At 39.2% G+C, this 17,403-nt stretch overlaps 1 protein-coding gene across 1 annotated transcript; it reads left to right on the top strand.

Annotated features, from left to right (window-relative positions):
* Window positions 1–14,651: 14,651 nt before the first annotated feature.
* Window positions 14,652–17,045, top strand: LOC119772948. The gene is made up of 3 exons (XM_038269669.1): window positions 14,652–15,263; window positions 15,483–15,657; window positions 16,951–17,045. Exons 1-3 carry the CDS (start codon window positions 14,652–14,654, stop codon window positions 16,956–16,958), a joined length of 795 nt encoding a protein of 264 aa, XP_038125597.1. The 3' UTR covers window positions 16,959–17,045.
* The last annotated feature ends 358 nt before the right edge of the window (window positions 17,046–17,403 follow it).

Raw genomic sequence — 17,403 nt, 5'->3', positions numbered from 1 at the left:
AAACACTTATAACTTTCAACATAAAACGATGTAAAATTTTCATTAACAGACAGAATATGTCACTCTGACATGCTGTCAACAATTTGCCTCTTTGTTTCATAAGTCGACGCTAACTGTGATCTAGCGCATTGTTTTTCATGTAATCCATCAGTCACTGCTGGGGGAGACTGTACTATTCACAGTGCTTTTAAAATGAAGGCTCTTTCTGCTCTCAAAAACATGTTAACTCTTTGAAGCTATATGAAATGCATTAACATGCAAACTGTGTGTTTTACATTTTTTCTATCATTACATGTCATCACCTTCACTGCAGAAAAGTTACCACTTATCAACAATTAATTATTTCAAATCGTTTTTTAAATCTCTACTATTAGCAAAGTACAAAATACGTATTGCTCATGAAACAAATAAAATGTCCTATTGCAATCCTACATACTGTTTATTTCAGGGGCTGCTCAGTGGTGCAGTGGGTAGCACTGCTGCCTTGGTTCCGGTTTCGATTCCCTAACCGGGGTCTTTCTGCAGAGAGTTTGGATGTTCTCCCTGAGCATGCGTGGGTTCTCTCCGGGTACTCCGGCTTCCTACCACAGTCCAAAAACATGACTGTTAGGTTAATTGGCTTCTCTAAATTCTCCTTGTGTGTGAGTGTATGCATGAATGCTTGTTTGTCCTGTTTGTCTCTCTGTTGCCCTGCGATAGACTGGCGACCTGTCCAGGGTGTACCCTGCCTCTCATCCGTAGACATCTGGAGATAGGCACCAGCACCCCTCGCAACCTCACTTGGGATAAGTGTGACAGTTGATGGAAGAAATGTGACATTACACCTTTGAGAAATAACTTTTTGTTTGCATGAAAACATTCAGATTTTGCAAAATGAAATGTGTTCTGTAGCTTGTGATACAGTATAAGTTCCTATGACTCTGTCTGTTAAACATATAATAACATGTCCTTTTAGTGCTTCTACCAACATACATTTTATGATGATAAGCATTATATAATTTACAGTATATAAGATTATGCTACATTTTAAAGGTAATGACATACTGTTATGGTCACTATGAGTGTTCAAATTCTGTGTTAGTTTGCCAAGACAATTATATACACCTTCATTTTCTCCCTAAAACAATTAGGACTAAGCAATTTATTCACATTCATTTTCATAAAATTATTTTCTGATCCAGGTAGAAAAGCATCAATCCCACTTTGAAAGGAGCAGCTCTTCTTTCTAGCACTTCGGCAATTAGTTCTGTAAAATACGATGTGGAAGCAGCACATATGAACCATGGTTAGGCTATGCTGCGGTTTTACAGAAGCACCATGTTTAACTGGGATTCCAATGACATCAGGATTGCATCACCACACTATAGTAGTGTACTTGTAGATTTTATATGGTAAAAAAACAAAACAGATTTGGCTGTTTATTTAACCTGTCCTACAAGCGTCTAATTTTCTGTCTTTATTTAATCCATACACCAATTTAAACTGTGTTTAAAACATATTTTTTTTCTTCCATCATTGATGACTTCAAATAAGTATTTGAGTTAATGTTGAAATTATTTACAACTGCAAATTAACTGTATGAACCTTTTATAAGATAAAAGTGAAGGAGATGGGATCCAAAGTCTGTACATGTAGTATTTCACATGTAAAACTGACTAGATCTCCTTTGCCATTCATCAAGTGACTTCCTGTCTGAACGATCTGCTATGATCCAGATTGACATGGATTTCAAGCAGCAAGTGGCAAGAAGAGAAGTAGCCAATGGCTGGGGCTTCTAGGCGATTAAAAAAAGTGCCATGGCCCTAACATTTAGAGCCGCTCTGAATGACTAGTATTGCTGCAATTAGCAGAGACTGCCTGGTAACTACTCCAGTAAACTCATTCAATTGATCTTAATGGAGAAGGTCAAGAAAATCTCCTAAAAATAAATACTACTTGGACTGAAAATAAAAATAAAATATTGTATTTATGGTTCAGCCCTAAACTCAACTGAGAATTTGTGCAACAGTCCCTAAAGTCAAGCTCCACAGTGGAGCAGTGTGAAGTATAGTTGCTATCCAGCAAGAAGTTTCTGGTTCTCAATTCATAGCCTACAGTCTTTCTGCATGGAGTTTGCATGTTCTCCCACAACATACCAGGATTTTCTCCTGGTACTCTGTCTTCCTCCCACAGTCCAAAAACATCAATGTTAGGTTAAATGGCGTCTCTGAATTGCCCTTAGGTGTGTGTGACGGGGGTAGATTGATGGACTTTAAAGTCAATATTCACACAAGCTCTAGATGCAAGTGTACTGGGCTTAAATTATTTTGCAGCAAAGAAGGGGAACAATCTGAGGATCTAAAAAGGAATGATGGCTATAATTTATCTAAAAAACATTATGACAAAATCTCTTTCCAAAAACCATTGCAAATCACCTGCTTTACCTAAATGATACCACATTCAAAATCACAAGTAAATCTAAATTAGAACCAAACACAACAACAAACAACCAGCAAATAACAATGTTAGCATAACATGTTTTATAACAATGTAAGATACATATAAAAATGTGTACTATCTATTTTAATGGAAAATAGTTTTAGAGCCCCATCATTGAACAAACGTTGCACAGACAAGTCATAATGCTAGAATTATACAACTTGTCTACTGTAGTAATGGAAAAAGAGGATTAAATAAAAGACCACTGACAGTACAGCAACCATTACTTAGAGAGAAGAATAGATACAGTCTGACAAAATACCTGGTGGTGCAATGAATCACAGCCCGCAGTTTCTACATGGTTCAGTGAACTTGGCTTGAGAAATTACTAGAAAGGGTTTAGGGCTGTAAGAATGAGGAGTAGCAGGTTTTTTTTGGAGCATCACTGGTCAGCTGAAATTTTCACAAGGACCTGGAGAAGACATCTCCATTGACTGCATGTAAAAACTAAGGAATCATCATCTACTTAATTTATGAAGAAAATAAAGAAAGTAAGCACAGTCAATATTATAATATTCTAATTATAAAATGCACCTTTTATTTGTGTGTTTAAGGTCAATAACCTCCTTGTTGAGTTTTATTTGGGTTTTACCTCAATTTACAATCATAGACTTACAGTTTATTGCCAAACATATACGCTCATCTTCCTTCATACACCTAGAAAGTTGAGTAATTTCCTATTCTTAATACACGACACAGCGTATTTGAAAAAAGGCAAAGCTATAGTCTAATTCAGGGGTCTTCAACATTTTCCAGCCCAAGGACCCCCAAATTGATGGCGAGATGGAGCGGGGACCCCCTAATTATGTATATTGTATGAAATGTTGTAATATCAAACTGGTCCTTTAGTCACTCTGTGGATGGAGTTATGTAATGAAAGTAATTTCTCCCTGGGATTATTAAAGTATTTCTGATTCTGATTCCTGGTTGATGGGACAGATGTTGTGAATGAAACGGTACCCAGCTTGAAAGAGCTCCTGTGTGTTGCTGAATATGTGCACTGATCACTGAAAGACATCTTCTGCCTCCATTTATCTGTTTACTACAGTGTGATGAATTCATGTTAATGTGTATTTAATGACATTTCAATTAGTGGAAAAAAATGTAGGGGGGAATATAAAAAAAGTCTAATCAACCACAACTTTCTCAACCCCCATGCAGTACCGCCGAGGACCCCCTAGTGATGACGGACCCCTGTTGAAAACCTCTAGTCAAATCAATTCTAAATGTTTTCTATTAAGTTGAAGTTATTCCTCAACAAACTTTTTTTTTAAATAGACCTTGATTTGTGAAATGGTTTTGGCACAAGAGTGATTTTCTGTTAGTGGATGCCCAAGCTCAACAAAAATAAAATATAAACCAGAGGAGGCGTGTTATGTTGCTCTTCATGGTAAGTTCATCATTTGATATCTACTATATAGACTTAGACAAGTTTCATTGTCATTTATGAAATTTTGTTTAGTACAGCTCAGACTCAGACTCTCCTAACCCACCAATGGGCAGAAGTTGACTCTCTAAGACACAGCCCTTCCTCATTTGCATAATGAGGCATAAATACATACAGAAATGTAAAACGATAGGAGATAAATAGCATTGAAAAAATAAATAGGTCAAAAAAATACAAAGGAATAATGAAAATAAAACAGACAAAAATATTATAACAAGCGCATAAATAAATACTTTAAAAATAAACAATATAATAAATAAATCATGATAAATAAAGTTGAAGATTATAACAGACAATAAATTAATTATGATTAATACAAAGGTGAATAAATAAACAAGACAATTAAAAGAGGTATATACATTTAAGTCTACATGTATAATTTAATTTCTAACTACATTTGTATATTGTATTGTTGGGTGCCTTTAATTTTATGCTTATTTATTTAGTGAGCATTTATTTATTTCTGTATTTATTTTTTAATATGGTATAGCTGGTCCTCCACAATATTGGACCAAGCAAAATACAGATTTGCCTTCACAAACCCCCAGTAGGGCAAGGTTTATGTACAAAAAGTAAACCTGTACATGACGTTATGTTTTGTTTTAAGTGTTTTTGATAATGATTTTTTTTTTGTTGCCATTCATATAAATATACTAGTGTGATAACTTAGTATACGTTTGATTGGTTTTTGGTATGTGACTATTTTGAATACATAGCCCACCCTGGAGAAAACTCCACCAGCCTCCACTGGTTCACCCTTCTGTGTGGGTCAGCCAAAATGGACATTCTTATGCTGAGATATGGTGGTCAGAGAGTCTCCAGGCTCACTTTGTATGGTAATGCTGCAGGCTGTGTGAAAAGGCCAGAATATGGACTGCGGCTGTAGAGGAGACATGCTGGATGACTTCTTAGATAAAAACGGAAAGACAGAAAAAAACTTTCTGCTTTTCAGGTGCGTCTTCCTCTGAAAATGTCTGAAGATGCAAGGGCCTAATAGATGGTGAGACTTTCCTCTGCAGTTTTTGTTTGTATCAATGATTTTGTTAAACAAGACTGGAATAAATACCTTTAATACTTAACCATGTTTCCTCCTTTGTGTACGCTATCCTCCATCGGATTTGGACCAGATAAAAATGGCTCTACAACAACAACAGGAATGGTCTTAAATTTAAATCATGGAGAGTCAGTGTCCTGTATCTTTTAGAAGTTCTCACACCTGAATCAAATGACTAGTCAAACACCAGAGAGCTCTGCTAATGAGCTTATATTGAAATCAAGTATGTTGAATCAGAGATTAATCAAACTTTTGCAGGGCAAGGAGCCTAGAGTTAAAGCCACTGATCTAAATAAGTTTTGTGCTGATTATTTCTGGATAGTTACCGGTACGTTTGATATTTTTGATGTTTCACAAAATCCCTTTTCTGTAGATGTATTGAAATTTAGGCAAACTTTATTTGATACATCAGAGTGTTCTTTTGTTGGTTCTTTCATGGTAGAAAATTTAACAACTAGAGATGTAGAAAAATTATGTTGCTATTATAAGAGTGACGGCAGATTAAGGAAAGCAGAAAAGCCAAAATAAGAAAGCATCATAAAAAACATGACAACTGCAATGTACTGTGTTACAGTATGTATATTTCTTTTTACTATCATTCATTTGCGAAAATGTTTTTGTGCTGTTTTATGCCAGAGTCAAGATTTTGTTGTTTATTTAATCAAATTTAAGATGCTCTTTTTGAATGACATATAAAGAAATCTATTTATGTTTGTATCTCCTTCTAAAAGAGTCCATACATGACACTATTTAACCTTAAATACAAACAAAAAGTCCTATTTATAGTACTTGTGATTCTTTACATAAACTAGAATACATTTTTTGAATTTCCATCCACCCAGACTAGTTCTGAAGAGGTACTCTTATATGATTCCAGTTATCTTATAAGATTCCACTTATCCTCTGGAACAAGCTGGAAAGACGTGGTCAATATTCCACAAGTAGATTTACTGTAATTCAGTTGTCAGAGCAAAATAGCACAAAGAAGATCAACCTCTTGTGCAGCTATCCAACACAAATAGCTCCCCTCTTGTACTGCCCCTCCATCTTACAAGCTTCCACTTCACATTTTCTGATAACAGCCCCCTTCTGGGCTTTAAAATAGCATTGGCTTTAGAGATCAAGTACAGTGAGGAAAATAAGTATTTGAACACCCTGCTGTGTTGCTAGTTCCCCCACTTAGAAATCATGGAGGGGTGCAAAATAATATCCTGTGGATAATGAATAAATGATTAACTAAAACTGCAGTTATAGTTAATTATTTAACCTATTCAAAATCGAAGGTGAAACCAATTTAATGTTCTCAGTTAATCCGTGTATCATTCGTTCTTTCTATTTTCAATTGTAAATCAAAAAACAAAAAATAAAAAATTGACTGGTTATTTTGTTTTTTGTTTTTTATGGTTAAACCAAAAACGAAAAAAGGATTTGTTTTTCATATATCAATTCTAAGCTCAGATCAAGAATACGAAATGGAAAAACGGACAGCAACGCAGAATTTGATTTTAATATTTAATCGGTACAGTTTACGTGACCCGGAAATAGCTCTTTGCGCGGCAGTGGGGCGATGAAGTGGCTACCATGGCGACGGTAGAACGCTGTTTGTTGTTGCTAGTTAAAAGTACAGTGCACAGAAAAGTTTCAAGAAAAAAGTTATACCTGGAAAATCCTGCTGATTTTCTCCGTTGTCATGTCCTCCTCCTTAAGAGTCACATGCTTGGATCCTCGAGCGTAACTGTCCATGGCTGATAGGTCCGACTGCCTTATCTGGTGCAGCTTGATCGAACGTGGTGGGGGTAAGCCAATTGTTTTTTTTAGCTAAAGCTCCACCAAACTTCCGGGTCACGTAAACTGTACCGATTAAATATTAAAATCAAATTCTGCGTTGCTGTCCGTTTTTCCATTTCGTATTCTTGATCTGAGCCTTGAATTGATATATGAAAAACAAATCCTTTTTTCGTTTTTGGTTTAACCATAAAAAACAAAAAACAAAATAACCAGTCAATTTTTTATTTTTTGTTTTTTGATTGACAATTGAAAATAGAAAGAACGAATGATACACGGATTTCAGTTGAATAATTGTAGCTTTAATTTGCTTACTTACCAGGGTTTGTGGTTTCACCTCTGGAGGGTTCCTGGACCGGCTGTTAAAATCCAGGTATCCACACCAATCTAGTGACCCAGGCTAAGTTATCAGCAGAGCTATTAATTATCAATAAAGAACCTTTTATCTCTGTTTATTCGCACTATTACCAAAGGGGGTGGATCTGGCCTGAGTGGTAAATCGCTATATGAAACACAGAACCACTACAAGTTAAACAATGATGTCTTTATTCTAATAATTCAGGATTTCAGAAAATATAACATCTATGCAAACACTAAACGCTATTAGAAAAATAAACACGAGGTAGATTAAATGACTAGTTTAAAGAAAACAAAAAAAAATTAAAAAAAAAATAAAACCCTAAGAGTCCGTTTAACTGGCTTCTGAGATTGTCTAAGATAGGCCAGATGTTAATACATTCACTAATGTCCGTTAGAATAGCAGCAGGTATGATGATAACAACAGTGTAATGAATCAACATAAAATTAATACAGTCAGTATAAAAATGGTAAATGGTAACAGCAGCAGAAGTCTTTTTAGCAAAACGGCAGCACAGGGCGCACGCGGTCCGGCTCCAGCCGCGCGGGTCTTCTCCACCACCGGATCCGCTCTCGGGAAAGTTTCAGTCAGTTGGATGCTACAGCAGAGGGCTTGATGTGCTTTTCGGTCAAGGAAGATTTTTACTTACGGAAACTATCAGCAGAAGGTGTCCCTTTTGTGATAGGCCGTGATGTCCATAGCGAGGTCCTCAAGAAGGGGGGGAAACTTCACTCAGCAGTCAGCTCCGGAGATTTCTGTTTCCCAGTTAGCACAGCCGCTATGCACGATGGGACACTGCGATCCGTGACTTTTGATGCAGGAAAAACGAAAGCTACTTCCAGTTAGCTTTCTTCTGACGTTTCACATGAAACAAGCCTCTCCTTGCAGGTAGTGAGCCCAGGGAAAGAGAAAGATTTAGCTCACGCTCTGGGTTTTAAACCATGAGTGACGTGGGGGCATTTCCTGTTGAAGTATCAGCCTTCTCCATCAGCTGATTGGTCCATGCGTGAGCTGATCGCCTCTTACAGTGGGCAGTTAAAGTACTTTTCCAGAGAATCTTTTTTTCTCTTTGTGAAAAAGGAAAGGGAGATGGTTTTAGATGGTTCATCCAATTGATTTTGGGCTCCATTGTGGCAATATATCCCAACAGGGGTCTGAAATTGTCATTGTAAGTGCATGTCAGCTGGGAGAGACAAAATAAAAAAATAAAATAAAATACAGAAATCACAATATATGTTTTTTTTTTATTATTTATTTGTGATAGCTGCAAATCAGATAGAATCCTGACCCTCAACAACCTGTTATTCTGCATTAAAAAGTCCACTCCGTTTATTATCTTAAATTAAATTCACCTGTTTGAGGCTGTTGGCACTTGTCCACTCTATTCGATAAAGACACCTGTCCACCCTACACAATAAGAAGGAATCCAACTACTACACTGCTCAAAAAAATAAAAGGAACACTTTGAAAACACATCAGATTTCAATGGGGAAAAAAATCATGCTGTTTATTTATACTGATATTGACTGGGTGATGTGTTAGGAACAAAAGGATACCACATCATTTGATGGAAATGAAAATTATCAACCTACAGAGGGCTAATTTCAAAGACCCCCCAAAAACATGAGGCCGGGCATTGTTGTGCACCAGGAAGAACCCAGGACCCACTGCACCAGCATAGGGTCTGACAATGGGTGCAAGGATTTCATCTGGATTACTAATGGCAGTCAGGGTGCCATTGTTTAGCCTGTAAAGGTCTGTGCGTCCCTCCATGGATTTGCCTCCCCAGACCATCACTGACCCACCACCAAACGGTCATGCTGAACGATGTTACAGGCAGCATAACGTTCTCGACTGCTTCTTCCGTCCCTTTCATGTCTGTCCCATGTGCTCAGGGTGAACCTCCTCTCATCTGTTAAAAGCACAGGGCAACAGTGGTGGACTTGCCAATTCCTGTGTACTGTGGCAAATGCCAATCAAGCTCCACGGTGCTGGGCAGTGACCTCAGGGCCCACTAGAGGACGTCGGGCCCTCAGGCCACCCTTGTGAATCTGTTTGTGATTGTTTGGTCAGGGACATTCACACCAGTGGCCTGCATGAGGTCACTTTGTAGGGCTCTGGCAGTGCTCCCCCTGCTCATCCTCACACAAAGGAGCAGATACCGGTCCCACTTAAGGCTTGTAGACCTTCTACAGCCCTTTCAGCTCTCCTGGAGTAACTGCCTGTATTCTGGAATCATCTCCATGCTCCCCAGATTGTGCAAGGAGAAACAGCAAACCTTCTGGCAGTGGCACGTATTAATGTGCCATCCTGGAGGAGTTGGACCGCCTGTGCAACCTTTGTAGGGTCCAAGTAGTACCTTATGCTAACAGTAGTGACAGTGACCCTAGCCATATGCAAAACTGGTGAAAAAGAGTCAGAAAAGATGAGGAGGGGAAAAAATGTGTCAGTGGCCTCCTCCTATAAAACCATTCCTGTTTTAATGGTCGTCTCGTTGTTGCCCCTCTAGTGCACCTGTTGTTAAAGTCTTGTTGGCCAAGCCCAAAGACCAGTCCAAAGACACTAGAGGCAAAATTGTACACCTCCACAAGGCTGGAAAGGACTACGGGAAAATTGCCAAGCAGCTTGAGGAAAAAAGGGTCCACTGTTGGAGCAATCATTAGAAAATGGAAGAGGCTAAACATGACTTTCAATGTCCCTTGGACTGGGACTCCATGCCAGATCTTAAATATGACTTACTTGCCACTTTAAATGTCGAATCATTCTCGCTTAAACATGTATAAAAATGTACTGTTTATCAATCAATATTGTCCCAGAACTTAGAAAATGTCAGCTTAAAAAAATCCTGTCTTAAAATCTTTGGGGTTTTTTTTCGTTATTTTATGCAGGCCAGTTAATTATAGATCAGCTTGTAAACCTAAATTCGGTCAATCATATATCAATGGTCATCTGTCAATCAAATTTTTTCAGTCCTAGTATCATATTTCACAGCTAATATACGCAGTGGTTGAAATAAGAATAATTTTACTTTCCAATTGAGTTACGTCCCAGTGTTTCTTCGGCAGTCATAGAGCTACCAGAACTGTTGCGAGGCAAGGGCTCAAACATGTACGGCTGTAAGCCTTCTACACCAAATGAAGCTTCTGCCACCCTGGCGTCCTCTTCCACAACATCTTTGTCCCTACTTTCCTCTTCTAAATAAAAAAATAATATGACGTAGGAGACTCCTCCATGACCTCTGACACTAAACTCTCCTCGTGTTGTATGTTTCCGCTGTCCATAACTACGACTAAGTTGCTAATTGGTTAGCAACATGCTTCCGACAGAACAATCCGGCCCCGATGATAAAAGACCAATCAGATTCACTTTATTCACTCGTGTAAAGTCTGGCACCACTCGGGAGAATTCTGAGAGGCAACGGTTAAAACAGCCATTTCCCTATGACTTTAAGTTTGCCGTTTAGATGATCCAGAGGAGTCATGGGAAAAACCCATGTGGTCAGATGAGACCAAAACAGAACATTTTGGTCATAATTACACTAGCCATGTTTGGAGGAAGAAGAATGAATACCATCCAAATATTACGATCCCTACTCTGAAGCATGGGTGTTGGTACCATCATGATTTGGGGGTGTTTTTCTGTACATGGGAAAGGGCGACTGCACTGTATTAAGGAGAGGGCCATGTATTGTGACATTTGGGGTCTAACTGGATTGAGGCTGGCTCTTCCAAGCTTACAATGACCAAAAGCACATAGCCAGGATAATCAAGGTGTGGCTCTGTAAGAGCCTAGCAAGTCTCCAGACATAAACTCAATAAAGAATCTTTGGAGGTAGCTCAAACTCCATGTATCTCAGCAACAGCCCAGAAACCTGACTGATTTAGAGAAGATCTGTGTGGAGGAGTGGGCCAAAACCCCTGTACTAAATATTAACCTTGATCTTCTCAGTTGTTTGAATACTTATTTGCAGTTGTATCATACAAACAAATACTAAAAAAAATCATACATTGTGATTTTTTTTTTCGATTATGTCTCTCTAAGGTAGAGATACACCAACAATAGCAATTTCAGTTACTAAAAATTATAAATTATACAAATTAAATTAAATAATACTTAAAAATTGCATTTTGAAGTGACACCAGCATGTTCAATAATTCAGCATCATGTCATGTTATATTTTCAGAAAATAACATTATATTCATAGCTTAATTCAAGTAGCAGGTAAAGACTGACACACTTGTATTAGCAGTTTATGGGTTTTATTTGGGGATTCACTGGTTTATCATTAAAATTGACTCAAACTGTTTTCTGAGCTCATAACAGAAAAATGTTTTTTTTATCATGAGTGTCACGTTAGCTATTTAGACATGTTACTGAGACATGAAGCACTATATAAATAAAAATATTACAGTATCCCTCTTTGATGATTAAACAAGATCTTTGCAGTATGATGCCATACGCAAGTCATTATATTAATTTGGGACATTGGGGACCGATATATTAAACATTGTTCAAAGAATGTGCGGTTTTGCTCCGCTGTATTCTCCTCTCCAATGAATGCAATTCCACCTCTGAGAAGATCAACACAAGACACTGCTAACTGGGAAATGTTATGTCCCAGTTTCCAGTTTGTTTAGGGAAAACGCACCTGCCTCATACACCTCCTACTCTTTTGCAGATGATCCCAAGCTACCCACATCAAAGAGACCCCATGAATTGAAATATATACAAGCCGGAGGATTCAGATCCTTCTGACTGACAGAACTTTGAGATACTAGATACTGCAGGCTTTCATCTTAGAGGAAAGGAGGTTAGCTCACCTGCTGCAGGCCTGACATTCTAAGCTTTCCTGAACATTGGAAACGCCTCACATCTCAAAAATGGAGATCACCAAAGATTACATGATGAGCAAATTTGGGGAATGCTAAATACCTAAACAGTTTGGAATTTTGAGGAATTTGATCATGTCATGTGTTTGCTATGGTGTAAAGCAATATATAGACACAAGAAGCTAATGGTGACAGCATGGTACCCCATGCTGACATGTCTTGAGCTGTTGTTTGTAAAGCTAAGACAAACATTATTTCACTAGGGTTTAAACACCAATAGAAAGAATAATACTTAATTTTACCTTATATATCATTACATTTGACTGCCAAAACATGACCAAAAAATTTTTTTTAAACAAGATCCCTTGTTACAACTAGCTACTAGCTCAATTGTTTTATATGCCAAGCTTAATAAGGATAAAAGGGTTCCAAACCCTGATTATTTTATTGGGAACAACCACAGAAAGCTAATAATCAATTAACAAAATCATATTGATTTCTCATTAAGCTAGTCAATTAAGAAAATATTGTTTTACCAGAGAGTGTTTTATTTAACTCTTGGATTTGAATTAGGAATTGGTTTGAGCATGTTCTAATTGCCCTTAATTGGTTTAGCAGTTAATTTGACCTCACTGAATGAAATCCATGACAAACTGAAAGAATTGCATCATTTTAATGATAATGGTTTTAAAGCATTTTAAACAGTATAGTAAAAAGTGTTTTAGTGAAATATGGTTGACTTGGAGTTGAATGATTTTAGTCAAAGGTATACTATGCAACCGGTGTTGATTTTCCAGCGAGGCTCCCCCCAGAGGGCGAAAGTAAAAGTGCACTGTCGTAAATATGCACAGCTGTTCTCTTGATTTCTCCGTCAAGCCAGGCGCGGTTGTTTTGAGCTTAGCAGACAGGCGAACGCAACGAATGACTAACACAGTAAAAGTATGAACATGCACACAGAGAGAGAGAGAAACCATTCCAATGTTACTTACAATCGCATCAGCAGAAACGCGAGGTCCGCGTCAGCCTTGCAGCCTTCTTTTTATTTTAGCTCTTGCCATTCGGAAAAAGCTTGCCCGATGTTCACCTGTGAATGACTCCTCTCTCTGTCTGGAGCCCTTTTCCTCTTCTTGCCTGCTCCGACATGGGCTTTCGCTGTTTTCACGCTGGTTCCGCCATGATAACTGCACAAAGATCGCCACTGTGCTAGCAACGAGCATGCTTTTAACTGGGGGCGTTTAGCAGTTCTCGCCGTAAAGCAAGACCGACTCTCGCGAGACTTCTGAGCCTGTGGGTGCGGGCCGAGGGCTCCTGCAATTGCAAGTGCGGTATTTCCTCCACAGACCACCAGGGCGGCCGAGAATACCTTTGTTCAACCTGAAATGACTCATTTAATCATCCAAAACGTTATGGAACACATTAATTAACTGAAAGATGTTGCATAGTGTGCCTTTAATAAATTATTTTATTTTGAAAGGACTTTTTTGTGAATGTCCTCCATATTTTGTCATGTTATTTCCACCCCGCAAACCCAGTTCTTCAGTGCTGGTTCCTTGTTGTTTATTGCCTCCTCATCTCTGGCTCCCCACGTGAGTTTCCTGGGTCTTTGCTGGTTTTGGTTGTCAGTATTTTTGTGTTTTTTGGTGTTTGTATCAGTTTTTCTCCATTAAACCTACAAGAACTCATCTCTGCATTTGGATCCTCAGGCAACCTCACTCGGCACGTTGACAGTAGAGTTTACTGTTTGGCCATGAGTTGAGCATGATTCACCCTTCCATATGTTGTTCTAAAACATAGTCACTAATGTAATAATCCGGCACTGCTGACTGGTCTGAAGGATCGTTAAATGGAGACTAATGCAGGTGGATCAGATTAACTGGTGTTGAGAACTGGGCAGAGTTATGCAGGTGTGTGAAATGAGCAATCAGACCAGACATCAGTGTCAATATCATGACAGTTGTAGTTTGTGGTGGGGATAAGCCTTTTTTTAAGATACATTAATATTTCAAATCTTTAAAAGTCTGACACATTATAACCAAATATCTTAAGGAAACATAATGTGATGGCCAAATCCATGGCCACACTCTGAAGTTGACAAAAGATGGGGGGGCCAGGGCTCAGCAAATTTGGATGCTGATTGGACTGCACCACTGGTCCTTGCTGGCGGGGGAATGTGTAGTTTCTTTCTTTAGATGAGTTTTTGCATTTAGGTGAATATTGGTATTTGGACTTTAATGATTTTGATTTTCATTTTGTGAGTCTTTAGTTTAGTCAAACTTAGCTGTACTGTTATTTGTTTTGTTTGTAATTGTATTCTGTTTAGTTACCCCTATTGTGTCTAAATTGGTCTGATCAGCCAGTATATATACCCCTGTCTGTCATTTCTTTGTAGGTCAGTTATGTTTGTTTGTACAGCCAGTATGTTTACATTTTTGCCTGAGTTCAGTTTTGTTTCTTTGACCTCTTTTATGAGCTCAGTTTATCTTTTGTCATCTATTTTTGGGTTAAAATAAAAAAAAAAACTATTTTTCTAATTAATATCCTGTGACTCCTCCTGTTTTTTTAACTCGGTCCATCACATGTGGTGTCAGAAGTGGGATTTTGAGTTGAGAAGCCAGGATTTTTTTTCTTTTCTCTTTTCTCTGTTTTCTTTTTTTTTTTGTGTGTGAGCAATTTTTCCCCCACCAACAAACTTTTTGAGCCATGCAGAATGGTCTGCACCCAAGAAAAGGAAATAAGGTTGAGACCAAAGAGGCTTCCCAGCAATCAGAGAGGGAGGAAATGGAAGGAGGAGCTTCAGCAGCAGCAGCTGAAGCCACTGATGAGGAGGAGCCCAGAGAGCCAACTCTGCATGATATTGCTGGGATTCTTCGGGCTTTCATGGGACAACAGGAAGTTCGGGAGAAAAAGCAGAGAGAAGTTTCTGCACAACAAGAACAGCGCTTTAGGAGCTTGCAACACCAGTTTCGGCTTTTGCAGATGGAAATACAGGCCAGGACAACCCCGCCCCCTGAGCCCACATCAACTGATCCACCACCTGTTACAACTCAAATTGATCAGATTCAAGCAACATCTCAACCTGAGGATTCAGCTTTCAGCTCAACAGGTCAGTCTGTGCACCTTCCTCATCCTAAATTGGAAAAATTGACTGCTGAAGATGATGTTGAGCACTTTCTGACCACGTTTGAGAGAATTGCAGCTGCTTATCGTTGGCCACAATCGGACTGGGTTTTCCATCTCATTCCTCTTCTGACGGGTAAGGCTCGCTGTGCCTATGTTAACATGGATGTGGATGATTCCCTGGAATATGGAAAGGTAAAAGCTGCCATTTTACAAAAATATGATATAAATCCAGAAACTTACCGACAAAGATTTCGCTGCCTTGATGTTCTTGATGAGAGTCCAAAAGAATTATATTCAAGGCTGAAAGAACTTTATGAGAAGTGGGTTCAGCCTAAAGATAAAACTGTGAAACAAGTTGGTGAACTGATTATTCTGGAACAATTTTTGAGAATGTTGTGTCCTGAGATTCAGGTTTGGATCAAGGAGCACAATCCGAAGTCTGCTGCAGAAGCTGCTACTCTCGCTGACGTGTTTGTGGCTGCCAGAAGTAGGAGTCAGCCATGGAGCAACAGTGCATGGAGAGCTGCCAAAGATTCACGTCGGTTACAACCTTATCAGCCTCATCAAAAGCTAGCAACGGGTGGGGGTAAGCCTTTTTTAAGAGAAAACCAGCCTTCTAAGGCAGGAAAAAGGCCTCCAGTGTGTTATCTCTGTGGGCAAGAAGGTCACACCAAACCCATGTGCCCTAAGAATCAAAGTAAGCTAACTCAAGTGTGTTTTGTGCCTCATCAGAATGTGGATGTTAAACTTGAAATAAAGCAGTCAAGTAAAATCATTACAGTGAAGATTGCTGGGCATGAAATAAATGCTTTAATAGATACTGGCAGCACACAGACTCTAGTGCACAAGAACCTTGTACCAACTAATTGTATATGCCCTTCTGAAACGATATCAGTTCGCTGTGTACATGGTGATGAGAAATCATACCCCACTGCTGGGAGCTCCCTTTCTGTTGAAGGTTGGGGTAGCTGATAACCTACCCTATCCTGTAGTTTTGGGGGAGGATCCGCCTGTCATCTATGACTTGTTGAGGGATGTGCAGAGCTGTAACGTGGCTGTAACCAGAGCCCAAGCTAAAAATCAAGATGAGCATTTTGCAACACTTAGTGCTTTACCTTTTTTCGAGGCTGAGTTGCAGACAGAACCTGGGAAGTCTCGGAAGCCACGCAGTCAAAGAAGGCGTGAGAAATTTCAACATGCACTGGGTGAGACTTCAGTTGAAGTGGCTCCAGATATGCCACTAGGTTTTTCAATACCCACAAACATCAGACAAATGCAGCAGAATGATCCAACTTTATTTGCCCTGTTGCTGAAGGCTAGGAGGGAGGCCTCTGTAGGATCTGACACAAATAAAGAGCAGTATATACTGCAAGATGGCATTTTATATCATCAACATGGCCAGTTAAAGCAGTTAGTTGTCCCTAAGGAGGCTCGTGAAACAGTGCTGACTTTGGGACACTCTATTCCCTGGGCTGGCCACCTTGGGAAGTATAAGACCACTGCTTGCATCAAGCGATATTTTTTCTGGCCTGGTTTAAGATCAGATGTTGCTTTATTTTGCAGAAGCTTCCCTGAGTGTCAGAAAACCTCAATGAGAGTCCCTAGCAAAGCACCACTTCAACCCCTTCCCATTATTGGCACACCTTTTCTACGCCTTGGGATGGATGTAGTGGGCCCGGTGGAAAAAAGTAAATCTGGAAATCGCTTCATGCTTGTCATCACAGACTATGCAACAAGATATCCTGAAGTTTTTCCACTAAAGACTGTTAAAGCAAAACATGTGGCTTCCTCACTGATTCAATTTTTCTCAAGGGTTGGATTTCCACAGGAGATTTTAACCGATCAGGGCACTAACTTTATGTCCACACTCTTGAAACAGGTCTATAAGCTGTTGGGCATCAGGAGCATGAGGACAACACCATACCACCCACAGACGGATGGCCTGACGGAGCGTTTTAACCAAACTCTCAAACAAATGCTACGTAAGTTTGTGAATGATAAAGGCTCTGATTGGGACCAGTGGTTGCCATACCTCCTTTTTGCCTACAGGGAGGTTCCTCAGGCTCCCACTGGTTTCTCCCCATTTGAGCTCCACTATGGCCATGATGTGAGGGGCCCTCTGAAACTGCAGCAAATGAGTGAGTTGGCTCAGAGTCATATGGCAGCTGCTCAGAAACACCAAAAGGTTTGGTTTGACAAGAAAGCTCGCCACAGAAGTTTTGCTCCTGGCCAGAAGGTTTTGGTAATGTTGCCAACTTCTGACAGCAAGTTGCTAGCAAAATGGCAGGGACCCTTTGAAGTACTGAGGAAAACTGGACCTACTACCTATCAA

The sequence above is a fragment of the Cyprinodon tularosa genome, unplaced genomic scaffold, assembly GCF_016077235.1.
Source record: "Cyprinodon tularosa strain WSP-4 unplaced genomic scaffold, ASM1607723v1 ctg734, whole genome shotgun sequence".
In the NCBI taxonomy this organism is placed as follows: Eukaryota; Metazoa; Chordata; class Actinopteri; order Cyprinodontiformes; family Cyprinodontidae; genus Cyprinodon; species Cyprinodon tularosa.
The sequence above is the reverse complement of the archived record's forward strand: the minus strand, read 5'-3'. Positions and strand labels throughout refer to the sequence as shown.